The sequence below is a fragment of the Clarias gariepinus genome, chromosome 7 (assembly GCF_024256425.1).
Source record: "Clarias gariepinus isolate MV-2021 ecotype Netherlands chromosome 7, CGAR_prim_01v2, whole genome shotgun sequence".
NCBI lineage: Eukaryota > Metazoa > Chordata > Actinopteri > Siluriformes > Clariidae > Clarias > Clarias gariepinus.
This window is the reverse complement of record NC_071106.1, coordinates 9,311,534-9,338,417: the sequence shown is the minus strand read 5'-3', so window position 1 is coordinate 9,338,417 and position 26,884 is coordinate 9,311,534. Positions and strand designations below refer to the sequence as shown.

Genomic DNA, 26,884 nt, shown 5'->3' with positions numbered 1-26,884 from the left:
TTATGATAGTCAAGTCTGCAATATTAAGGGGTTATGAACTAGTGCCAGAAGCATATAGACAACGTTTTAGGAACCATAAGAAGGGTATGCAACAGACCTATGTAGAATTTGCTCGAGAAAAGAGCTTGTTGTTTGACAAATGGTGTACTGCCACTAAGACAGTAGGTTTTGGTGAGTTACGGGAACTTATTCTACTAGAAGAATTCAAGAATTGCTTGCCTGAGCGTATTGTAGTACATCTAAATGAACAAAAAGTAAATTCTGTGTCTCAAGCTGCTATACATGCTGATGAGTTCATGCTTACGCATAAACCTGTGTTCTCTGTAGTTCGCTCTGGAACATTTACAGCGTCTCGTCCTAAAACTGTGGTGCCTGTGAATGCGTCTGCTCATTCATCTCCTCCCCGTACACCAGCTAAGACAGAGCGGGGAAGGGAGGTGAGAGAATGTTACTACTGTCATAAAGTTGGTCACTTGATTGCGGACTGTCGTGCTCTTAAAAGTAAACATGCACGACCCACAAGTGTTGGTCTAATTCAATCAACAGTCCCGAACATACCATTATTTTTAGAAAAGCAGGTAGTCGACGCAAGTTATCGTCCGTTCATTTTTAATGGGTTAGTCTCTACAACCGGCAACCCCGTAGATCAGCAACCAATCCAGATACTCCGTGATACGGGCGCGGCCCACTCAGTATTGATCGCTGATGTGCTTGTTTTGAATGAACAGACTTCGTGTGGTACAAGTATTCTTATGCAAGGGATTGAAATGGGCATTGTTAAAGCCCCTGTACATAAAATTCACCTAAAGTGTAAGCTTGTAAATGGTGTGGTGTCAGTAGCTGTGCTTCCAGACTTGCCAGTTAAAGGTGTGTCCCTTATTCTCGGGAATGATATTGCTGGGGGTAAAGTAATGCCATCATTAGAGGTTTTTGACAAGAAACCCGTGCCCACTGTAGATGATGAGTTGTCCACCACTTATCCTGACACTTTTCCTGCATGTGTTGTGACCCGTTCTCAGGCTAAGCAGCTGGATAATGAGGAGTTTACTCTTGAGAACACATTTATGCATACTGACGAACCCTTGTTATTTAGAACTAAGAGTGTGGAAAAACCTTGTGTTCTTGAAACAGAAAAAGACAATTTTCAGAAGCTTGATCTAAACATGACCCATGAGCAGGTAATTGATGCACAGGGAAAGGATGAGACGTTAAAAAGGTGTTTTGATGCTGTACTTTCAAAGGAACAGTTAAAGCGGCAACCCACAGGTTATTTCGTTGATGATTTGTTGTTGATGCGTAAGTGGAGTTCTACACGTGAACAGGGAGCTGACTGGAATACCGTGTACCAGGTGGTCATTCCTTCTGTATACCGATCTCATGTATTGTCACTTGCGCATGACCATGTACTGTCCGGTCACCTAGGAATTACCAAGACTTATCACAGGATTCTGAGACATTTCTTTTGGCCTGGTTTGAAACAAGATGTTGCCAGATACTGCCGGACCTGTCAGACGTGCCAGTGCAGTGGTAAACCAAATCAGGTAATCCCAAATGCTCCTCTTAGTCCAATACCTATTGTACATGAACCATTTGAACGTGTAATTATTGACTGTGTTGGCCCATTGCCAAGGTCAAAAGCCGGTAATCAGTTCCTTTTAACTATCATGTGTGCTACTACTCGGTTTCCTGAAGCTGTTCCGCTTCGTAAGATTACTGCATCTACCATCATTAAAGCCCTTATGAAGTATTTTGCAATATTCGGTCTTCCGAAGGTCATCCAAAGTGATCAGGGAACGAATTTTATGTCGAGGGTGTTCAGTCAGGTGTTAAAGATTCTTGCAATTCAACACAGTGTTTCTAGTGCCTACCATCCCGAAAGCCAGGGAGCACTTGAGCGATTCCACCAGACGTTAAAGTCTATGTTACGCAAATATTGTTTAGAAACTGGCAGGGATTGGGATGAAGGGGTTCCTCTTATGCTGTTTTCGATACGAGAGGCAGTACAGGAGTCCCTTGGTTTTAGTCCAGCCGAGCTCGTGTTCGGACATACTGTACGTGGCCCGCTAAAGGTGTTAAAAGAGAACATTTTGGCTTCTGAGTCAGAGAGCAGAACGAATGTGCTGCAGTACGTCAGCAGGTTTCGGGAGCGGTTGCGTAAGGCTTGCTCCATGGCGCGTCAAATGTTGACCTCTGCTCAAAAGACTATGAAACAGAGATATGACAAGAAAGCAATAGTTCGTGAGTTTAAAACCGGAGACCAGGTATTAGTTTTGTTACCTATTGTTGGGTCTGCTTTGTCTGCGAGATTTGCTGGTCCATATACAATTGAGAGAAAATTGAGCGACACAGATTGTTGTTCGTACACCTGAAAGACGTCGAAAAATGAGGATTTGCCATATTAACATGTTAAAAGCCTACCACCCACGCCAGTCTCACCCTGAACCTGAGGAAACGACAGTGAAACCTGCCGTTGCACCCATTGCGCTTGCGACTCAAGGGTTGGAGACTGATGAGGATGGTTTAATCTTGCGTAATGCTCGGCAACAGTGTGCTTTATTGCCCAATTCAGAGAAATTACTAGAGTTGCCTACATTACTGAGTCATCTGTCTACTTCCCAAAAAGAAGATATTGAGCGATTGGTTAGAATATTTCCAAATCTTTTTGGCGATACCCCGAGTCAAACTACAGTAATACAACATGATATTGATGTGAATAATGCTGCTCCAATTAAACAGCATCCCTATCGTGCAAATTCTGTGAAAAGGGAGCTGATGAAAAAAGAGGTGAAATATCTCTGCGAAAATGGTCTTGCGGTACAAAGCTGCAGCCCATGGAGCTCGCCTTGCTTACTTGTTCCCAAATCCGATGGTTCTTTTCGTTTTTGCACTGATTATCGTAAGGTCAACGCTGTGACAGTGCCTGATAGTTACCCGTTACCGCGAATGGAGGATTGTATTGACAATTTAGGTTCCGCTCGGTTTGTAACTAAATTGGACTTGTTAAAAGGTTATTGGCAAGTGCCTTTGACACCTCGTGCCTCTGACATATCTGCATTCGTTACCCCAGATCACTTTATGCAATACCAAGTTATGGCTTTTGGGCTCCGCAATGCGCCTGCAACGTTTCAACGTTTGGTCGCTACTGTACTGGCGGGTGTGCCAGGGTGTAATGCATATCTGGATGACTTGGTGATCTACTCAACTAATTGGCCAGAGCATATGTCTCAGTTGAATTCTGTGTTTGAACGGTTATCAAAAGCCAATTTAACATTAAACCTTGCGAAATGTGATTTTGCTAAGGCAACCATTACATATCTTGGAAAACAGGTTGGGCAGGGGCAAGTCCGTCCAGTTGCTGCTAAAGTTTCAGCCATCTCAAATTTTCCTGTTCCTATTACCCGGCGTCAATTAAGGCGATTCTTAGGCATGGCCGGATATTATCGTGGGTTTTGTAAAAACTTCTCAAGTGTTGTAAGTCCTCTTACAAGTTTGTTGAGCCCCTCGCAACAGTTTAAGTGGTCTTTGGAATGCCAACAGGCATTTGACAGTGTGAAAGCACTGCTGTGCAGCGCTCCAGTACTTGCAACACCAAATTTTAATCACCCGTTTAAGTTGGAGGTTGATGCTAGTGCTGTGGGGGCTGGGGCAGTCCTATTGCAGGAGGATGCAGATGGAATTGACCACCCGATTTGTTATTTTTCCCGCAAATTTAATAAACACCAACTGAATTACTCCACTATCGAAAAAGAGGCTCTTGCACTACTTATGGCACTCCAACATTTTGAAGTGTATGTGGGTTCTAGTTCGCTCCCTGTTGTTGTCTATACTGACCATAACCCACTTGTTTTTCTGTTAAGAATGTATAATCAGAACCAGAGGCTGATGCGCTGGTCTCTGATTGTACAAAATTATAATCTAGACATCCAACACAAGAAAGGGACAGACAACATTGTAGCTGACACCTTGTCTTGATCCGACATGTAAGTTTTTTTTTTTTTTTCTTTCTCTCCCCCCCCTCTTACTTGTATGAATGAAATTGTGTTCATTATTGTCTCATGTTATCTTGATTTTGTTTTGTTTAACAAACATATTTTAAAATGTTTGTTCTTAAGGGAGGGGGTGTTACTTCCAGAACATTATTGTATAGTGGTTGTCTTGTCTGTTGCCCTTTTTGTTTTTTTTTTGTTTCCTAGTGGCTCCATCCAGTGCTTGCTGCTTCTGATTGGCTGCTCTACATCTCAGGGCTGCAACCAATCCAGTCAGTCCACGCTTCTGATTGGCTGCATCACATCCCAGTGCTTCGACCAATCCCCATCCTCCAGCTGTCTTTTTAAGAAGCCATTTCAGAAAGTAAAGGCAGTCTTGAGACTCACTTTGTGCTGGCTATGCTGTTTGTTTCCCCAGCCAATAGAAATGTTTGCGGTTGAGAGACTGGTTTAGGGAAGTAAGCCACGTGGTATACATTTCAACATGTAGGTAACCAGCTGTCTAGAGATACACTAGGTAAGAGGGTGTGTGCCAACCCATGTATCCCTTTTGATTTAGATAGTGTAGTTAGTTAGGATGTTATTGCTTACCTGATTATTTATCTTTTTATTTCTTTTCCTTTTTAATTTTTAGAGGAGACTAGATGGGGGGGTGTATTGTGATTAGTTAGACTGGGTTTTTTTTTCTTCTTGGTTTATTTTCAGCAGCACCCATTGCTAGTCTCTCAATTAGTGCCTTCCTTTAAACCACTGGTTTAATTTGTAAATATTCCACTTAATATCACCTCTTACGTAAATAAACACCCATTTGCTAATAAAGTGTCGAGTGTGTCATCACTTTGGTTCCAACCCGTGCTGGGAATTCAATTAGCCAATGTCTATCAACAGTAAATGTGCGACCCGTATACCCCTAGACTACCAAGGGTCGTAACAAAGAATTTCGTGATGTACACTGTCAGCTAAAAGGGAAAAAAAATAACAATATCTCTGTAAAGTTGGAGTTTTCTTAAATAAAATAAAAAATACAAAAGTTTCTATATACTTATTTCATTTTTAAACTTCCTTTAAAGGTTTTTTTGGCAGGGGGTAACATGATAACACTTTAAATGTTACTCTTTTGTGGTTTTCTTTAACATCATAATGCCATAGAATTCTTACTGTTTTACATTAATTGGTCCAATACTAGTATGAGGCTGATTCCAGTTAAAAAAAAAAAAAAGTCAACTGTATGAATTCCTTTAATTGCACTCGATCTTTATCGAGGTCCCTCGTTTCACGCTCTCTCTCTCTTGTGTTTATGATTTCTTTTTTTAACTGCCCCGAGGTGCTCAGAGGCACGGATTTTGTCATTACTCATCCTTACGGAGAAAAAGAGAGCGAGAGAAAGAGAGAACTCTCTAATTGGCTTTAAATATATCAGGAGGTTCACGTTCTGGTCGCTACCAGGCTGAGAGAAGTGTCTCCAATTCGAGTCATATTTTAAAGAGACAGTGTAGGGGGGATTATTTTAGCTGGTTCACGTTTAAGAGGTCAGACTGAACTGAGCAATGAGAGCGAGACAGCAGAAAGCAAGGACACAAATTAAGCGTGTGTGTGTGTGTGTGTAATGCCTAACCCATATACACTTAGTCTCTCACACTTACAAACAATTTTTGTAATAAAATAAAAGTATAGTTGTGGAGTGGCTACAGATTCAACCTGCATGGCAATCAAACAAACATATCAAGTAGTCCACAAATATATCTAGATAATACTTAAAAGATAAGTTATTTTACATAACAACTAATTTGTAGCTAATTTGCAGAGAAGCAGAGTTAATGCTGCTTTCAGATTGCCCGGAGAGGGTAAGAGCTAGCATGTTGGTCAAACCCAGTCGGCCAACCATGAGATAGAAAGGGAAGAAGTGTTGCGTCATTATACTTTTGTTACTCGACCTCAGTGGAGCATTTCAAACCACTGATCATAGTATTTTCCTTTACAGATTAGAATATGTGGTAGGAATTAAGGGAAAGGCCCTCTCCTGGTCCAGATCCTATCTGACTGATCGTTATCAGTTTGTAGATTTAAATGGTGACTATGTTCTCAAGTAGAGTTTGGTGTTCCACGGGGTTCTAGTCATAGGACGACATGCAGATAGAAGCAAGCTTTTTGATCACACTGTAACTTTAAATGGCTTTTCTGTTCCATCAAGTGCAACAGTGAAAGACCTCGGTGTGATTATACATTTCAGTCTTTCATTTGAAACTCATGTAGATAATATTACAATGATAGCATTCTTTCACCAAGAGAAAGAATAAATTGTCACTAAACAATGCAGAAAAACAAGTTCATGCTTTTATGACCTCTAGGTTGGACTATTGTAATGCCGTACTGTATGGTTGGTGCATAAGCAAGCTTCAGTTAGTTTAGAATGCAGAAGATACGAGCATATCAACCCTATCTTATCCACACTGCATTGGCTCCCTATGAAATTTCACATTGATTTTAAAAGACTACTTTTGACGTATAAAGCATTAAATGGTCTCGTGCCGCAGTATCTGGGTCAACTGCTAGTGTCTTACGATCCGCCACACCTACTTCGATCTAAGGATGCAGGCTGCTTATCAGTACCGCGTACTATGAAAACTACAGCTGGTGGCAGAGCTTTTTCCTACCAAAGTTATGGAATCGTCTTCCAATTAATGTTCTGGGCTCAGACTCAGTTTCAGTGTTTAAGTCCAGGCTAAAAACCTATTTATTTAGCCAAGCATTTTTGTAAATAGATTTGCCTTAGTTAAAAGAGAAGATCTGGGGGATTCATGGACGTAGAGTATTATGGTGAACTGGTGTGTTTAGATGCTGTCCTCCCCACTCTCATTGATCACTCAGGTTTGCTGATGGTGTTTGCTTTACCTCTCAGGAAGCCCTCATGTTTGTGTTTCCTTCTGGCTCTCCCTTTTAGTTATGCTGTCATAGTTAGTCCTGCTGAAGTCCCTGCTTGCACTCTGCACTAAATATACATTCACTTTTTACATTATGTGACTGTGACCAGACCTTACTGTTATCTCTCCTACTCCTGAGGTGCCAGTGACCCTCTGCCCTCTGGACCTGCCTGACTCGTCCTGGTGTTCCGCTTCTAGTTAGAGATCTCGTCGCATGGATGCCCCGTGTGGTCTGCTTGGGATGCGTGTGGTGACTGGGGACGGTTTCACTTTTCTACGTAGATGTGCCTGGCCTCGGCTGATGCTGACAGCTGTTCTCTGAGGACTTGTAACTGCAGTCACTTGATAGTTCAGGACTGGAGTTTCCTACAGTCTACCTGAGCCTCCAACAACAAACTGGACTTCATGATAACGTAAACACATCTCCTGTTATACTGAACTTCCAGTCTCCTGGCCCTTATTCGTTATCACCTAAATGAGGATGGGTTCCTTGTTGAATCTGGTTTCTTCCTACTGCCAAGGTTTCTTCCTACTGCCAAGGTTTCTTCCTACTGCCATCTCAGGGAGTTCTTACATGCCACTAATGCCGTCATCCTCGGCTTGCTCATCAAGGACAATCTTATCATTTTAATTCATACACATTCACATTTCATACAAACTTCGATAATTCTTTTGATTGTGTAAAGCTGCTTTGCGACAACGTCAATTGTTAAAAGCTTTTGTTATTTGCTATACAAATAAAATTTAATTGAAGAAGTGTAGACTGTAGACAAAGGGGCCACATAGGCTCCAGCCCTGATCAAGGTGGCTTCCTGCACTATAGGTACGCCTAGGGCTGTTAAGGCAGCCTCCTAAGCAGAGCCCAAGGCAACCTCCCATGCCATGACACCAACAAGGTGGCCAAAGTCAAGCTTAGGCCAGAGACTAACAGAGGGACGCCCATACTAAGCTCATTCCTGAGACCCATGGGGAAATTTTCTAAGTCAAACTCACAAAGGAGGCTGTCATGGTGACCTTCCAAGCCAAGTTTACACTAAAGACCAATGAGGTGGCCTCCCAAGCCAAGCTCAGAACAGAAGCAGATGGGAAATCCTTCCATGCCAGAAAGAATGTTGCTGCTTCACCATAAGACTCCAGCATTGTTGCTTCACCACCTGGTTTCTACAGCCCTGTCCTACATCTGCTCCTCTAACCCTTGGGGGAAGAGTGGGTGCTTTTAACTACGCTTGCCTCAAAACCCTAGGAATGGTTTGGATAATTTACATAGTGGTGCAAAATTATATTAGTGTTTTGGTAGGTGTTTCAGGAACGTTGGAAGGTGTTTCAGATGCATTGAAGTGCATTGTGTATTTTCCCCTTGTTCCGAGCTCGGCATGTTGCTGCTCTTATTGTACATACAGCAACCACTCCTAGACTGCATTGAGTGCTTGTTTACACTGGCATTTGCATTTTGTCTTGGTTCATGTCTTGTCTCATCACTGGTTGTCTTCCTAGGGTGTCATGATTACTTTCAGCTCTTTTGCGCTCACCTCCATGATTAGTGTAGTCTTTAAGTCTTTATGTTTCTTTATTCAGAGCAAAGTAAACTCTTAAGCCTATCATTATGGTACCTGGTATTCTGATTGTGACCTTATTTCTCTTTCTGTTTAATATTTTGCCTAGACTACGTATTGTTGTTTACATATTGCCTCATTCTCTGGATTATGATTTGGACATTTTGCAATTGTTTCTCTGCATTCTTGATTAAAACATTTTAACTGTTTTTGAATCTGCTCCAGTCCCCTTGACCCTATGGCACTGAAGCCTTTTCATTTTACAAATTATTTTCAGCATTTTTTAATGATTTTTTTTTTTTTTTGCAGGACTTTAATACGGAGTTATTCCCAAATGTTTCTGATTTAATTCATAGTTTTCAAGGACATCCTTGCTCTACAACTTTTATTTGCATGCCATGTATATACAGTATAACTGTATGCACTAGAAGTATTTTAAGTACCAAAAAAGAAGTTATGAACTTCAATAAACAAATATATAATCAATGGTAAATTGTTAAGATACAAGTGAAATAAAACTTCAAGATGTACTTTTATAGGAGGATAACAGTAACTCTACTTTTATGATGCACCTACAGCTGACATCATACTGCCTCATTATTGTCCTATGACAGTCATGTTTTACTCCTTATGTAACATTATTATTAAAAAAAATAACACAACACCTTATTTCCTTATATTAAAACTAATAGATCTATTATGTACCACTTTTTTTTCATCATGTGCAGATTCTAGTGAAATTTATGGGGTTTGACTTGAAAAAAATAAACCAGACTATATCCTGTCTTTGGTTTCATCCTGTGTGTGTCTTTACAATAACAATAATAAAGCAAGGTATTCATTAATGACATACTGAGCTGCACTCGGGTTTCTAGAGCAGATTTATGAATTTAGTTTATGTATACCCAGGTTAGGCAGAGGTTATAATGAAACTGCAGTTCTTTTCGAGTAACTGCTGTTTTTTCTCTTAACTTGCTTATCATTTTTCGGAAATTGTATTGTGAAATCTTGCATGGCACACCTGTCCATGGACAATGAATTAATCTTTTGTGTGTTGAAATGATCTCATGGATCCTGACAACTGGGAAAAGTATACAGGTAGTCCCCGACTTGTTTTTAAGTCCGATTTGTTCTTAAGTCTGACAAATACGTCTTATATGCTTTTGACATGAATATACAATTTAAAGCATATCAATCCACTTGACTAAATCTGTCCCCTTTGCCAAAAAACATAAACAAGCCTAAGGAGATGAATGTAATGAGTGTTGTGCTTTTAAATCGCGAGTGGAATTCTTTCAGAGCTGTTTTTCACTCTGTTTTGTTAAGGATTTTCCAAAATTAGGATTATTCACCATCTGGACACCTTTACAGGACGACCATTTTCTATCCTTGTGCTTCCGGACTGATTCATTGACACCGGTAAGGCTGATTAAATTCCTCTGCACGCCCCCTCCGCACCCCCCCACACGCACACACATACAATATACCAAATTTAAGACATTTTATACATTACACACTGAAAATATCATATACAATCATAAAGATTGGTATATGGTACACTGCAGTGTCTATTTTTTGTACTATACACTTGAGCTACTTCTGTGATTAAACTAAAAGTAGAATCACAATTCATTTCATATCTGTGGAAATTCGTAACTCGAATGTTTTTAAGTCGGGGACTAGAAAAACTACTCTGGAAGGACTATCGTCAGTGTTAAACCCTTTGACCTGCTCTTTACTCTAACTGACTTAGACTTTGGACTCTTCAACATCTGCAAAAAGTATGAATGTAAATGCACACGTGACGAGTTAACCATACGTAGCTCATATTGGACTCACTTTGGCTGCTTTGAGGAGGATCTCTCTCTCCTGTTCGTCTTTCCTCTGTTTCTCCAGCCGCTCTAAATGCTCGAAGAACTTGAGCTGAGAGCGAACGTCTGACGTCTGCTCGTACCACTCCTCGTCCTGGAAACACAAAACAGGAAGAATGAACTGAGACAGAAAAAAATGAAAAGAAAAGTTTAGATTCAGAAAAAAAAAAACATTTCGTTCCTCTTAGACTTTGGTTTATAACTTGCATCTAACGTGCCACCGAAACCTCAGAGAAGTCGGGTGGAAAGAAAGTTTGTGGGCAAACAAACTGTTAACACTATAATTAAGTGTGTTTATTTCAGAAAAGCAGCCTCAATCATCAGCTCTCCTGTTGCTTCACTCTTTCCATCTTTTTGCTCAGTTTTGTGTGTGTGTGTGAGAAGGATCACAGTGACGGTAACTGAAAGACCTTTGTGATCCATTCTCTCTCTCATTCTCTCTCTCTGTATTTGCGATGCACCAAGATGCTGTGCTCGGTTCAGGACTTGTGGTTCGCACCATTTATTTTTTTTCCCTCCTCTACTGATGTCACCGTGTGGCTCCACAGGCGCAGGGCCTCGCACACTTCTATCGCACTTCATTTAAAAACCACAACACAGAAGAAAAGATCTGTGGATGCGCAGAGCGAGTCGTGAGCGGCGAGCCTCTCTGCAGTCCTGCTCGCAAATAAACAACTTAATAAATAAAAAGGCTTTCAACTCATCCTGTCTCGCTTCTTTCTTCCCCAGCAGTCGGAGGATTGTTTGGCACGTACACTGAGGCCTACAAACAATTCTGAGAACACACAGAGACTTTCTATTCGCTCTCGGATGAATGTTTATCCGACTCCTTTTCATAAGTTTGATAAGATGCGCGTCCCTCCGGGCCGGCATCGGCATCTCGACAGAACTTCATTCCACTTTTTAAATCTCATCCGGTACCGAGTGGTCTAGCGCTAACGTGCTTCTGAGGTATTTATGCCGAGCTTGAAGACGCAACTTACATGGAAAAAAGATAAAATTATGCACAGGATTACCAGAAACGTTGAGATTCTCAAATCTGAACCGTATGAGCACGTTTACTGCCTCATAAAAGCTGCTGAAAACTATTCTGGCTTTTGAGTTGTTTATGATGAAGTTTCCAAGAAACAAGGACGTAGAAGACACAACATCAGCACACACACACTCACTGTAATTGAATATTTATAAATTTGAAACTTTGCTAGGTTTGTTAAAATACATTCCAGATATCAAGTTCTAGTTTGGAGGAATGTTTCCTGCTCGCCTGCAGCTACTGAAGGTTCAGCTCCATTTAGAGGCACTGGGAAGCTTTTTTTAAAAAGAAAAAAGGAAAAACTGAAAAGACATTTAATAAGACGTTTTACTTTTTTTTTGGAGAACATTTCTAAAATGTTAAAATCAATGATGGAAAGGTGGCTTGGTGGTTTGCGCTGCTCTCCTCTAAACTTTGTGAGAAAGAAATGCCCTTGAATAGAAGCACAGATTTTTCTTTTGCCTAAAAAAAAAATCCCACAATGTATTTGAAAAACAGCAGAATGTTTAAACATGTGAAACCCGAGACTCCTGAGTGGCCTCCTGCTTCTTTAAAGCTTCTGGAAGATTGGGATGAAAAAAAATCACTACTCAAATATTTAGATTTGAGAAGACATGTTAGGACCAACAAGAAGATCTGTTGGTTTTATTAAATCCAAAAGTTTCCATGTTTGTACAATACAGTGGAGACCCATGTCCTCCTCTTATCCAGTCTTCTCTCTGTCTCGTTCCTACCTTATTGGAGTCCATCCTGTGCTGGGCGATGAAGGACACTTTTTCCAGAACGGTCCTCAGCCGTGTCTGTGTGGCGTGAGCGATGAAGTTTACCGCCTCAAGAGGAACCTCCGTCACCCCGAACTTCTTAGCTAGAAAACATGGGACGGGAGAATGAACATTAAAAAAAAAAAAAAAACTAATTTTGTCCCTGTTGATCCTCCATACTCGTGTTTAGTCCCTCACGTTCACTTGTTGCCTTTTCCTTCAGTTTAATCCATCAGACTTTTATTATTTTTTATTTTAATCAATTCAAGTATTACACAATACGCATCTTTTTGTCACAATATTGTACACATTAACAACAACATTCCACCACATCACATTAATAAATAATGTCACATTAAAAAAAAAATTCACAGCAATACCTTATGAAAAAATTACTGTTCAACCAATTAAAGTCTATTAACCAATAATGTTTGTTTTGTATTATATTTCTTACATGTCTATTAACTTGCACATAATAAAAGGGAGCACTTTCAATTCAGGTAGTGCGTCACAGAGAAGTTTTGGATTCTTTGATCCTTGAGAGCCTTCTTGCTTTCTGGGACTTTATGATTTTCTGATTGTCTCACTAAAACTCTTTAAATACAACATCTTGTTATCATTTATCATTTATAATTATTTGATTGTTAATTATTAACATGTTTAACTATCAAATAAAGAACAGTTTGCAACCTTAGTCAAATTTAATACCATGGAACGTCCGATGCATAAGTTAGTTCCTGTTATCACTTATTATATACAGTAGCATTTGTAGTACAGCCTCTGTTTATTATTATAATTTTTTTTTATTACGTTACATAGGATTTTTTATTTTGCAATAAACTTTATATTGCTAAACCACAATGCACCTGGTTGTAATACCTTTCATGCCCCAAAGGTAAATCTTTAAGCTTTTAAAAAGCAGACATGGAGACTCCTTCCATAATGTTAAATAGGTAACTAGTTACAGAAAAGTTCATAGAAAAATATTACGTTACAATAACGAACAAGTGCATTAAATTCCATATATTTCACAGAATATATATATATATATATATATATATATATATATATATATATATATATATATATTTATATTAATATTTTATAGCAAGTTTTTTTTGTTTATCTCTTGTTTATTCTTATGTTTTGTTCACTGCTGCTGGCTTCTGAGAACTAACAAACAAATTTCAATGACAATAGTGAAGTCTCTTCATCTCTTATCTATTCATTAATATAAAGCTCTGATTTGGAACACAGCTGAATCTACAGTCAAAGCTGCACGTAGAGAAAATGAATCAACATAATCACTGAGACTTTAACAGCACAGCATCGTTATATAAAACATTGCAATCTCTAACAAACCAAACTGGCACATATGATACATGGCACAAATCAGCATCATTTGATTACTTTTTACATGCAACTTGTAGCCTAAGTATTACAGTTCTAAAACCTAAATAAACTATGTTTAATATAAACTACTACGAGTATGAAACATTCTGCATGAAGAAAAAAATCACACGGCAGCTATTGACAGAAAAAATTAAGGGAAAAAAAAGAACATTTAAAACTCTAATTAAAAAACTTCCTTAAAGTGTGTGTGTGTGTGTGTGTGTGTGTTAGTTGTGGTGCCATTCTGCACTAATTAGGCTTACCAACAACGACTAAAATTTTCAGTCACTACATGTCACGCCTTTTTCTTTCATTTCCAAATTAACATAATTTTTTCTTCTTCTGTTCTTTTAAGTAAATCATAGCAATTATTTAAACCAGCCGCTGCGTACGTACAAGCCGGTCTTCCAAGCTCAAAAACATTCAAGACCACAAAGGGATAATGAGCGGCATAACACAAAACCGGGGCAAAAGGCTTTTAAGGGGAACAGTAAAAAGTTAATCATGCACTGGCATTTCCTGCAGCCGCCGCTCCAAAAGCCCCGAATAACTCACAATCACGAGCCATGGAAAGGGAACGAGGTCATGTTACAGCTCTGAGACTAGGTATACAATGATTTTTTATCTTGCCAATCAATAAGTACCGAACAATCCCGGTTTACAACATTGGATTAATAATGACGTTTAAATGTAATCAAGTGGACTACAGCGTACTCGTATCGCTCAGCATGGACTGCATGTTTAATAGGATGAAAGGTTTTCGTTTGTCTGCAGATTTAACAAAAGACTCTGTTGCTCCTCTGGTGCACATAGCATTATATGGCACGTACTGTGTGTGGTTCAGGCATCGTGTGCGAGTTGTGTGTGATCACTCTCTTTATGTGACTGTAGACAGCACCTCAGACAGCTCCAGCTGAGAGTGTGTGCCATGTTCAGGCACACAGCAGGGACACCAGCACTGACCCGTCATAGCCTAAAGCAGCGGTCACTGTTAAAATCGCTATACAAGCCTCAGTATTTACATCAATGGTAATCTGTGTATGAGGCAAAAAAATACACATTTATGACTAAATAAATGTAAATATATTTGTTTCAATAAGTTTTACAAATCTAAAATATTATCCAGTCAATTTTCTACCACCCTTCAATCTCCTTGGCCTTAGGGCAGATAATTTCCAATAAATGAAAGTGTGGACCCGTCCCAATGAAGTGGAGATAACGCCCAATGAAAGAGGCGTGGCCTAAGTGTGGACCTGTCCCAATTGGCCTATGTGCAGATCAGTTCCAATGAAGTAGGCGTGGCCTATGTGAAGATCAGTCCCAATGAAGGAGGGGTGGCCTATGTGCAGATCAGTTCCAATGAAGGAGGGGTGGCCTATGTGAAGATCAGTCCCAATGAAGGAGGCGTGGCCTATGTGCAGATCAGTTCCAATGAAGTAGCCATGGCCCAAGTGCAGATAACGCCCTAATAAAAGAGGTGTGGCCTAAGTGTGGATCAGTCCCACTAAAGGAGGTGTGGCCTATGTGCAGATCAGTCCCAATTAAGAAGACGTGACCTAAGTGCAGATCAGCCCCAATGAAGGAGGGGTGGCCTAAGTGCAGATGTATGTGTGTAGGTTTTGTGTAGGTTTTAATAAAAAGAAGTGGGGCCTAAATGCAGACCAGTACCACTGAAGGAAGTCTCGAATGAATTGCAGATCAGTACTAAATAAACAAGTCATGATGCAAGTGCCTACTAGTCTCAATTAAGGATGTGTGGCCTAAGTGCCTACCAGTCTCAGTGAAAGAGGCGTGGCCTAAGTGCCTACAAGTCTCAATTAAGGATGTGTGGCCTAAGTGCCTACAAGTCTCAATTAAGGATGTGTGGCCTAAGTGCCTACCAGTCACAGTGAAAGAGGCGTTGCCTAAGTGGCTACAAGTCTCAATTAAGGATGTGTGGCCTAAGTGCCTACCAGTCACAGTGAAAGAGGCGTGGCCTAAGTGCCTACAAGTCTCAATTAAGGATGTGTGGCCTAAGTGCCTACCAGTCACAGTGAAAGAGGCGTGGCCTAAGTGCCTACCAGTCTCAATTAAGGATGTGTGGCCTAAGTGCCTACCAGTCTCAGTGAAAGAGGCGTGGCCTAAGTGCGTACCAGTCTCACTTAAGGATGTGTGGCCTAAGTGCCTACCAGTCTCAGTGAAAGAGGCGTGGCCTAAGTGCCTACAAGTCTCAATTAAGGATGTGTGGCCTAAGTGCCTACCAGTGTCAGTGAAAGAGGCGTGGCCTAAGTTCCTACCAGTCTCAATTAAGGATGTGTGGCCTAAGTGCCTACCAGTCACAGTGAAAGAGGCGTGGCCTAAGTGCCTACCAGTCTCAATTAAGGATGTGTGGCCTAAGTGCCTACCAGTCTCAGTGAAAGAGGCGTGGCCTAAGTGCCTACCAGTCTCAATTAAGGATGTGTGGCCTAAGTGCCTACCAGTCTCAATTAAGGATGTGTGGCCTACGTGCCTACCAGTCACAGTGAAAGAGGTGTGGCCTAAGTGTCTACCAGTCTCAATTAAGGATGTGTGGCCTAAGTGCCTACCAGTCTCAGTGAAAGAGGCGTGGCCTAAGTGCCTACCAGTCTCAATTAAGGATGTGTGGCCTAAGTGCCTACCAGTCACAGTGAAGGAGGCGTGGTCTTTATACAGGTGCCAACACTGTTAACAAGAAAACCCCTAAGCATCCAGGAAGAAGACAGAACAGAGCCTGGACATCTGAGTGAAGGTGACAGACCCACCGGCCTCCCTCTGTCCACTGTCCACCTGAGACCGTAACTAACCCAATCACTGACACACGACCAGCACGGGATGCAATGTTCTTAAACTCACTCACTCACACAGACACCACACATTGCTCAGTGCTTGAGGGTACACACTAACAACCACAAGGAGCTGAAATGCAAACAGACTGCTGCCTCGGGATTCATTCATCCAACACTGAAGCTCAGCTAGTGTGTGAAAAGGACAGGAGTGAAGGATGATGGGAATAAAATGGGCATATAAATTGAGTGTGTAAGTCCACAGAAAAGACTAGAGGAGAATTAAAAATATTACATTAGTGTCAAGTTAATCCCTGTAACTTCAATAGTATTGTTGTTACCATAACAACAGTAACAAATGACTACTCCAGTGTTAAGACAGAAATGATGTGTATAATTATAACTCAATAAAAAAAATTATTTTTATGAGCACACAATTGTGTGCACTTGTATGTGTGTGTGTGTGTGTGTGTGTGTATGTGTGCACGCCTTACCCGTCTCCAGTATGCGCCGATGCAGTAGACCCGTGGGCAGGAAGGCCTCATCTTTACAAGAGCGGATCTGCGTGCCCACCAGCTCTGAGTTGGTTGCTAAGATACGAGCACTCTCCTCGCTCAAGTTTACCCCGGCCATAGACGCAACGTCATTGATGTCATCATCGTCTCTGAAAGACAAAATACAGTACATCACCTGAACACACCTGAACATGGGCTGTGACTCCACCCGAACACACCTGGACCGGCTCACTCCGACCTGAACACACCTGAACACGATCACCCTCACCTGAACACACCTGATCACTGTCGCTCTCACCTGAACGCACATGGACACATTTGTCTCTCTCACCTAAACACACATGGACTCTGTCTCTCCTCACCAACCTAACAAACCTGAACACTGTCTGTGCTTCTCACCTGAACAAACTAGGACATTGTTTACTTCATATAAACACTACATGCCTCCTCTATATTGATACAGACAGTATAGTGACTCTTGAGTGATCTACCTTTCAATCACTCTCACCTGTCATCTGTCTAACCTCTCACCACACTGGGACAATGTCTCACCCTCACATGTGACACTTGACTCCCACTTGAACACACACATTTAGGAACATAATCAGCCCCCTTTCACCTCCCGTTTCCAAAGCACGTGTGTCCTAATTATCCTGTATGACCAGGGGGATCATGAAGACCAAAGGTCATCATTCTCTGCCTTTATTCCCGTCCACTGGTCCTGACAGAGACTCCTGAGCTTTTCTTGTGTTTATGCCCCCATGCTGAAGCTGCACAGCTACGCTTCTCCTTTGCTCAGTTCTTCAGAGTGTGTACGAGTACTGACACCACAGTGGGAGGCTGACACTCACAATTAGAGCCCTTATTGAAGACCGGGATGCTGCACAGACCTAACATCCCCCCTGCCAATGCTCAGTGGTGAAGGTGCCGGTGAGAATCTGGAGATAACATGAACGAGTGCTTATACGTTTTTGTATTACTGTACTCTGGACTCAGAACCACACTATAACTTGATTTTAGGGGAATTTGTTTTATCTTCATCCACTTAATCTTGGATACTCAGCATGTCCATACAATCTCACACCCACACCCATACTCAGTGCAGTGTGAAATGGCAGCTTTACCCTGTGAACGACTATTCCAACCCAAGGTGATGCTCTTAACTATTCTTTACGCATTATCACACGTCTAATAGATTTTATATTTCTAAAGTAACACAGTCAAAAGTTTGGAATGTTCTATTTTCTAGAACATTAATTCATCTTCTAAATGAATCTTCATCTTCGGTTATCGTTGAAGGCACCCAAAGCCTATACCAGAAGGGAACGAGGCAGGGTACATCCTGGACAGGGTGCCAATCCATTGCAGGGGCAATTTGGAAATGCCAATCAACCTAAGAAGGTGAAACCGTTTCCCACTGGAAAACATCAAGCATGGGGAAAACATGCCTCTTCCATGCACACAGGCCAAAGGCGTGTATCGAACCCTGAAGGTGCAAGGCCACTACAACACTGAGCGGTTCATTCAAGCAATACTTGGTTTTTCAAAATTAGGCACCGGTGGCTCAGTTTGCCATGTGGAAGGGCCAGGTTTGATTCCCAGCCAGTGCACAGAACCCAGCCACTGGATGCAGTACCAGTCCCAAACACGGATATAATGGGAGGGTTGCGTCAGGAAGGGCATCTGGAGTAAAACCTGTGCCAAGCTTATATGTGCGGACCACAATAAGTGGCAACCCCTTGCCGGGAGCAGCCATTAGACCAACAACAGGATTTTTCAAAACTATTAAATAACATTTAATAGTTTTGCAATTGCAATACCCATCAAACACCATGATGAAACTGGCTCTCATGAAGACTTCCCCAGGAAAGCAAGACCAAAACTTACCAAGTTAATTTAGAGTTACCAGACTCAGAAATCACCAATTATCCTCAAACAGCAACTCAGATTAGAGCCGTTGTGAAGGCTTTACAGATCATGAGCAGCAGATACATCTCAATATCAACTGTTCAAAAGATTATTGTGTATTTTGAACGCCTTCAGTATTGTTTTACACTGTAAGAAATCAGGAACAACCATGGTATATTCAAACTTTTGACTGGTAGTGTACATTATGAACTTTTCTCGTGTTCCTTTGTGCTCTTTTTTTAAATGAAGCATAATATTTCATCTGAAATGCTTTTGCTTGTTCCAGCGTTATTTAAATCACATAGCAGGTAGATAAATCTCAGTTAGAGCAATAACCGTAAAGCTAAATAATCGTGACAAGACAACACTTTTGCAGGAAAATAAGTGAAAACAAATCTAAAACATCACACTTCATGGTAAAATGATGTTATTACTGTATATGCCTCCTTGTCGTTATAAAGGCAACAGGATTTTCACCTCCTGTCATTTGTTTGATTTGGAACATTCAGTACATCGCTTGTTCTAACTTTCTCAACTCGTGGAGTGTTTTAAATGGCTTTTATTGCAGTTTGAACACTACACGGAAGAAAAAAAGAAAGAAAGTGTCTCATTGAATAACTAAATCTTTGAATTTAAGGATGACATTGTGTTATGGGATTTGGTGAAGCTGAGATCTGTCTTTAAATTAAAGTAAGACAGTGTTGGCTTTTTAAGGTTAGACTGAGATTTTACCTTTTTTTTTTTTCCTCCGTTAAAATAAACTCACAAAATATTCCTGGGTTCATAATTCATAATCGCAGAGTTTTTAAACAGAAGCCTTCAACCAAAAATGCCTGACTGGAAGCGCACAGTGTTGGACTACTTCTTGTTTTTGCTGTAACGTAAGATCAATAATAGTCCAATGTAATATTTAAAGGAATTCGACAGCCTGAGGTGATAGGGTTTACTTTTTCAGGAGTCTCGATGTTTTTCATTAAAACCCATTAATAAATAAGATTCAATAATGATGTTTTGAGGAAATGCACCGTTTCAGGTTTCAGACTGAATCCCTAATGCACTTTAGGGATTGATCATTTTCCCATTGGTATCTAGCAAAGAAGTGTGTGAGGTGCTTGGGATATCTGTTTAGTTGCTGAATTATAAAACCTAAGCAGCTCCTCTCCAGTGCACAGACGAGCGTTTATCGTACCCTGCAATTGTTGTGCTTTCGCTTCCTGTGGTAAAGCCAGAATTTCTCGAAATATGAGTAAGGGGAACAAAAAAATAAATAATCACGTCTCTGCTCCTTCTCAAGTACTGCTGCTTTGCTATGGTTGCTACGGTGACGTGATCAGACTTGGCCAAACTATCATGATGCAAATGTTTCCATGGTTCTTTGTGGAACTTCATCGTCTGCTTCATCTCAAATAGTCTACTGATGGGGAGAAGAAAAAAAAAACTAATTTATGTATAAACTCTGAATCGGGACAGAGGACAATACGGCGTTAGAGGGTCATGAAAGCTTTTGGACTAGTGTGGCTATAAAAAAAATAAAAAAAACGCCAGTGGGAAGAAAGGTTGCTGCTACACGCAGCCCTGACAGCTTAATTAGCGCAGCTGCTAAAGATTTATTGGATCAGCAATCAGTGCCTGTAGCTACGGCCAGCCTCAGGGGTGGATACACACGGCCATTATGATGCACTCGGTGGCCTGGTCAACCACAACACACACACACATACTGTACACGTGCGCACACATAGGTCTGTTCAGAAAAAACACTACCACAGATGTAAGTCATCTCAGGGCAACCTACATACACTCAAAGCCCAAATCTCACCGTATAGGTTTTGCACAATTATGGAAAGTGTGATTATGTGTCCCTACTAATAACTATGCACTGTTTACACCTCAGTGCTGGATTCTGATTGGTCAGAAGAAGCTGATTAGTTTTTTACAGCTAAAGTTTTGACGGCGGTGTCGACTGCAGACAATATTAATGCACTCGTTCTAGTGGATTGTAGTTTATATAATCTTAAACCTCAAGGAAACTTATTTAAACAAAACCTAATTTATGCAAAATAAATTTTTTTGTCATTGTTATATTTTTTAAAGGCGACATGATGGCGTAGTGGTTGGCACTCCGACTTCGCACCTCCAGGGTCTTGTGTGCATTCTGTCCAGGGTGAACCCCCACCTTGTGCCATAAGTCTCCTGGGATAGGCTCCAGGCCCCATGCTATTCATCTTCATCAGTAATGAAGATGTTCGATCTCCAGATGCATCTCGAATGTAAGTGTGTGTACTAGCAAAAAAACATGAGACAAAAAAACCCCTGCTTTTTGTTCTTTTCCTATTTTTGTAAGCCAGTTAGATTTTTCTCCTAATGTGACCTCATATAAGGAGATCCCTCCCCTGGCTTGGTGCTCAGCTCTGCTGTTCTCTGAGAGGTGTGGGAGGGCTCAGAAGTAGCTCATTCACCTGCATATACAGTACAATAATCACACAGATGTACATAGAGACAGAATATTCTTATTATTTTACACTATTTATACCTCATCAATTCATCTTAAACTGTAAACAGTGTACCATAGTTGTTGTTTTTTTAAGTTAGCAATTTTAATCCTTTTCTCATTGTGAGTTTTGCTTGTTGCTTACTTGTTGCTGTAACGATACAGTTTCCCTTTAGAATGAATAAAATAATCTATCTATCTATTATAACATCGACACTGAAATGCTGCATTTGGAATAGGAGTGAACTAAATGGATTTTGAGATATAAAAAGAAAAAAAAAGCATTATCTGAGCAGGGTTTCAGCTGGAGCATTAACACACACACACACACACACACACACACACACACACACTATGGGGAAGCTCGGAGACCTGGATCTGCTTGTTAAGGAAATAGTAAAAAATTTCAAAACATTTTGGAAAAAGTCTCTAATGTAAACACTTTGTAAGGGTACTGGGTTAAGCTGCAAAAGTCTTCAGGCTTCGGAGCGGTGTGCTTTCTGTTTTTTAGTAACATTCAGATTCAATTATCTGTCACATGTACTTTACTGCACAGTGAAATGATTGGTTTCCACATTTCCCAGTTAGGAAGCTGGGCTGAGAGCGCAGGGTCAGGCAGGATACAGCGCCCCTAAAGGCAAACAGGCTTAAGGGTCTTGCTCAAAGCCTCAACAGTGGCAGCGTGGCGGTGCTGAGGCTCGAACCCTCACGACCTTTCGATCAGTAACGCAGAGAAAGTGTTAACCGTTTGAGGCAGCGCTGTCCTCTATCCCATATGTTAGTCACCCTAACATCAACGTCCTGCTGATTTTTTTAAATGTTTTTATTAACTTTGAGAAAGAAAAAAAAGCTGCAGTGATTGTCCATTTACTGTATTCTATATTCAGTATTAAGTAATAACAGGAACCAGCTGGTTTCATGGACTTTCCACAACATCGGACATACTGCAACTATTAACATACAAAATGTGCAAATGTGTTATTCTTTAATGTATAAGATTTTCTATTATTAACAAGCTGCTGTTGTATATGTGGAATAACCCACTTCAGGATGTGATGTGAAGATTTTTTTATATTTATTACACCTTTAGGTTAAGGAGTATCAATGTACACATGTTTTATGAAATATTAGCACAAAGCATAGTGTTTTTATAGTGTGTAAGCACAGCGGTTATGATTGTTTCTCAATCTGGAAAACAAACTACTACACCAGGCATCACTAAATCCAGATCTATAGTGGTCCTGATGCTTTTATGACAAATGCGAATAATTAATATACTAGTACACTAGCACTTTTTCCCTCACTGTGGGCGTGGCTATATATGTGTGTGTGTGTGTGTGTGTGTGTCGCTCAACTAGCTGATCAATGCAATATTCTATCCGTTCAGAGATAAAACAGGGTCGTTTGAGCAAACATATCCAAAACAGTCCGAGCTGATGGCGTGTAAAAGACCCGAGTCTTCAAAAGACAGAGTCATCAATTCGATTTGATTTGAATGCACCCTTCTTTCAGAAAAAATAGTACAAAACATCAAGGGAAGTTTTGACACCCCAGGACCATCTATACTGCTATACACATTACGGTATGCAGAAGGGCTGCATGGTAAATCTTAAAAAATAATATTTATAATAATAATAATAATAATTAATAATTTCGATTTAGACATGCACGTTTTCATTTCGGAATGACGACGATTTTTTTCTTTGTATTTCCCTGCATTCAGATCAAGCCTCCTTATTCACGGAGTTCCAATATTATCTCACGGTCAATATCACACGGCTCTGTCCATTGTAGCCAATCAGAGGCTGGAGGAGGGACAGTCCCAGCCAATCAGAAACTGGAGGGTACATTCTGACGACCTGTTTCTGATGGGAGTCAAACCATTCCGATTTCTTCTGTTCTTGTGTTTTATACCTTATTATTGCATGCGTTAGTTAATATTAAAAACACGCACACACACACACAAACACACACTAAAAACTAAAGTACATACTACTGTGACAGTTCTAATTTGGATATATAATCCAAAATAAGGAAAGGCAGAATTTATTTTTGGTTACAAGTTTTTTTTTTTCTCTTTGTTTTGATTTTGATTTGTTTACTTGAGTGCAATAATGTTTTACTTGAAAAAATGAGAATCTCAATTCCCGTGGCGAAAAATCGTGATTCACATTTTGAACAGGAATCGTGCAGCCCTGGTGCACAGTTACTACACACACACACACACACACACACACTGTACACTGTGCACTATACATCCATCAGACGCTCTTCCCTTCCCTGCGAGGCAGCAGCAGCAGCAGCATTGCGTCAGCTCGGGCTGATTTAGGCAGCGGGAGGAAAAAAGAAAAAAAAAATCCCAAACATAAATAAATAAGACACCCGACTTTAATTTACACCGAGCTGTCTCTGGGAAAACAGCAGCACAAGCTAGTGGACTCCAGGGCTATCGACTCATACGTCCAGCTCTTTCCGCGACGTGCGTGCTAAAAAAGAAGGATGAGACGAGATGGAGAAGGGAAGAGACACGGGGCTGTTAAAGAGGACAGAGTGTGAGACGTGGAGGCTGTCAGGAGAGAAAAACAAGAGAAGACGAGCGAGGTTACACGGTCGGATTTTTCCTCAGAGAGTCGCCTGAAGCCAGACGCTGCAGCTAAGGACGATGCTGCCCCCTTGTGTCTGCCTGGAGTATCACCTCTCACAGCTGTATCTCTCCAGACCTAACATCTGTATATAAGACACAACCCTGCTAAATAATCCTTTGAGTTTTATACACGACGGTCTGCACGTGCCAGAACATAATTTAGCCTCTAGTGTGACATTTATCAGCTTACAGAAGCTCCCTTGACCAGGCTCAAGATCCGCCATTAAAGTACTACTTAATACTAACTTAAAACTAATTGTCTTGTATTTCTCATACATGCTTTCACACAAACCACCCTCTGATGGCGCCGTACGTGTAAGTGAACTGTATGTACCTGAAAGAGCCTCCCCCAGGATCGTTTACTTTGTTCTTCTGAGCCCCCGGGAGCTGCACGCTGACCCCCGAGGGGATTTTCCCCGCCTGCACCGCCGGACTCTTCCCTACAGCACCTGAGGAAAGGGAGCAAAAAGGATTATTGGGACACGTCCCTACACATCTGCATCACGACAGCATGACCTGGAGCTCTCTCTCTCTCTCTCTCTCTATCTCTCTCTGCAACACAGGTCTTTCTTCCATTTCTGTCTGTCATTCTCGATGCTTTATCGGTTTCTCTCTTTAGTGATGCTTTGATCATTTTTTTCCCGCACCAAGCACAAGAACAAGTTTTTAATAACTAAACCACATAAATATCAATAATCGTTTGCTGTTTGTGTGTTTCGCCAGTTTGAAAAAAACAGGCATGAAATGCGAACACCTGCCTGTTCATACACTACATGGACAAAAGTATTTGTTTAAACCTGCATTGACGTTCAATATGAAGTTGTTCCCTCTTTTGCAGCTATAACATCTTCCACTCTTCTTGGAAGACTGTCCACAAGATTTTGGACATGAATTTAATCTGTAGAGTATTAATGAGGTTGGATGAGAAGGCCTGGTTCACAATCTCTGCTCCAGTTTATCCCAAAGGTGCTTGATGGGGTAGAGGTCAGGGCTCTGTGTTAGGCCCAGTTAAGTTCTTCCACAACAAACTCTATAAACCATGTCCAGGGCACAGTCATGTTGGAATAGAAACGGACCTTCCCTATTGTCCAAGATTACCCTTCACGGGGGATAAGGGGCCTGATTGAAACACCTAAACGCAATAATTAACAGGTTTGAACTAATATGTTTGTCCGTATAGTGTACATTCAGACTGCCAGACTCATTCTTTATAAAGTTAGCGAGTTGATTTTTAGATCGAGTAGAGGGTTTTGTTTCATGTCAGAAAGCGCTTCCCTGAATCCCTCAGTGTCTAAGACAGACAGCAGCTCATTATCAAGAACAAGAACCTAGCTAAAACATATTATGGTTTCACTTACATAGAACTCTTTGTAGATATTATTCCTCACACCTGGTGCGCACTGTTGCTGTCATGCTGCTGGTAATGAACTCCGAGTGTTTTATGAGTTTTATGTTTACAAATGTTTGCCATCAGTAACCATGAAATACATCCAAATCACTGTTATTTTATGTTTCCTGTTTCTTAATGTGACTCTTTTGTTTCTCTGTTTCTTGGTCTAACTGGGTGTCTCTGTCACTCTCTATTGCATAATATATGCGATATACAAGACACATTTCAGCATTTTTAATATGCAGAACATCAGAACACAGTTACGAGAGTAAAAACTCCCTTTATTTCTCTATATAATCTCCTGCTACACTAATGCACTTCTCCCAGTGTTTCACTAGTGCTTGGATACCATCAAGGTAGAAAGTTTTCTAATTTTGTCTGAGCCATAACTGAACCGCCTGCTTCACATCTGAAACTCTGGCCTCCCAGGAACCCCTCAAACCTGTATGTAATTCTGAGAAAGCCTGTAAAGAAAACAAAAACATTACAGTGCTCTGGGATGTTTGCTGAGATTAGGAGCTCTTACCTGCCGGCCGCACCGTCTGCGCGATGACCACGGGCATACGGACCTGCCCTCCTATCGTCCCTGTCCTCTTAATATTCTACAGAGATAGGAAACAAAAGATAAACTGCATTAAGTGGCAATTTTCATTGAAATTCCTCAACAATTTTATGTCATCTATTATTACCTTTAAATATGTTATAGTTATACATGTATGAACAGGGATGAACTAAAGAAAAAGTGCAGGTATAGGTAGGAAAAAAACACAAGAAAAGAAATGAGAAACAAAAGATAAACATGGCGGAGAGGCAAAGAGAGAGAGAGGGAACATTAATAAGAATGTCGTCCCCTCCGTACGGCCCCTGGCGAGTCCCCCGGGCCCTCATCCATCCTGCCCTGTTCTCTCACGCTGCATATTTCACTGCCTTGTTTTCCTGCACACCGCCGCAATATCACCACGCCTCCAGCTCCATCCCAAACCCATGGCCTCTGAGACGTGAAAACGAATTCTGCCCAGGATTGGGCTGGGGGCTCACCGCAACACGACACAGTGAGTGAGACAAACTGGTAGTCGAGTCTGTCTCGCGTTCAGGGAGAAATGTGCAGCCAGAAACCGAGTCAGAGTCAGTCTATAGTTTAGAGTCGTTCTATCCAAAAAACAGGGAACGTGAGACTGACTGTAATCAGTGATAAAATACTTTAGTTAAAAATAACTTTTTTTTTTTTATAAATTAGTCGGAGCCACACACACCAGAGTCTTACTGTAGACAGCACAGAGGTCATGCACCTGGATAAAAGGATATGATGCTGGTCTGATGTGGCTCAAATTTCAAATGATGCTTTTCAAATGATGCTCGTCTGATGTGGCTCGTGAAAGTCGCTAAGCGTTTCCACGATGCGACATTTTCACTCCAAGATGTCTCTTCTGAAGGAGAGCAAAACTTTCTTTCTTTCTGATCTTTTTATTTCCTTGTGGAAAATTAGGTGCAAATGCTGGATTTGATTCCTTTTAGGTCTTTTTAATTTCTATATTTTTTTTTTAAATAGGTTCAGGGTTTCAGGTTTTTTCTGTTCCAGAGAAAAGCATGATTGTGCTTGTGTCGGTCATTTCCATGCATTTGATGGGCTGGGTGATGTACA

At 40.9% G+C, this 26,884-nt stretch overlaps 1 protein-coding gene across 1 annotated transcript in view; it reads right to left on the bottom strand.

The window, feature by feature from the left end:
• LOC128527721 (transcription initiation factor TFIID subunit 4-like) overlaps positions 1-26,884 on the bottom strand; it is a 115,304-nt gene that overhangs the window by 70,802 nt on the left and 17,618 nt on the right. The window contains exons 6-10 of the mRNA XM_053500240.1: positions 25,769-25,844; positions 24,187-24,301; positions 16,792-16,961; positions 12,099-12,229; positions 10,300-10,425 (exon numbers count right to left, since the gene is read on the bottom strand). Of these exons, the coding sequence (XP_053356215.1) occupies positions 10,300-10,425; positions 12,099-12,229; positions 16,792-16,961; positions 24,187-24,301; positions 25,769-25,844 (618 nt within the window). The remainder of the gene's footprint in view (positions 1-10,299; positions 10,426-12,098; positions 12,230-16,791; positions 16,962-24,186; positions 24,302-25,768; positions 25,845-26,884) is intronic.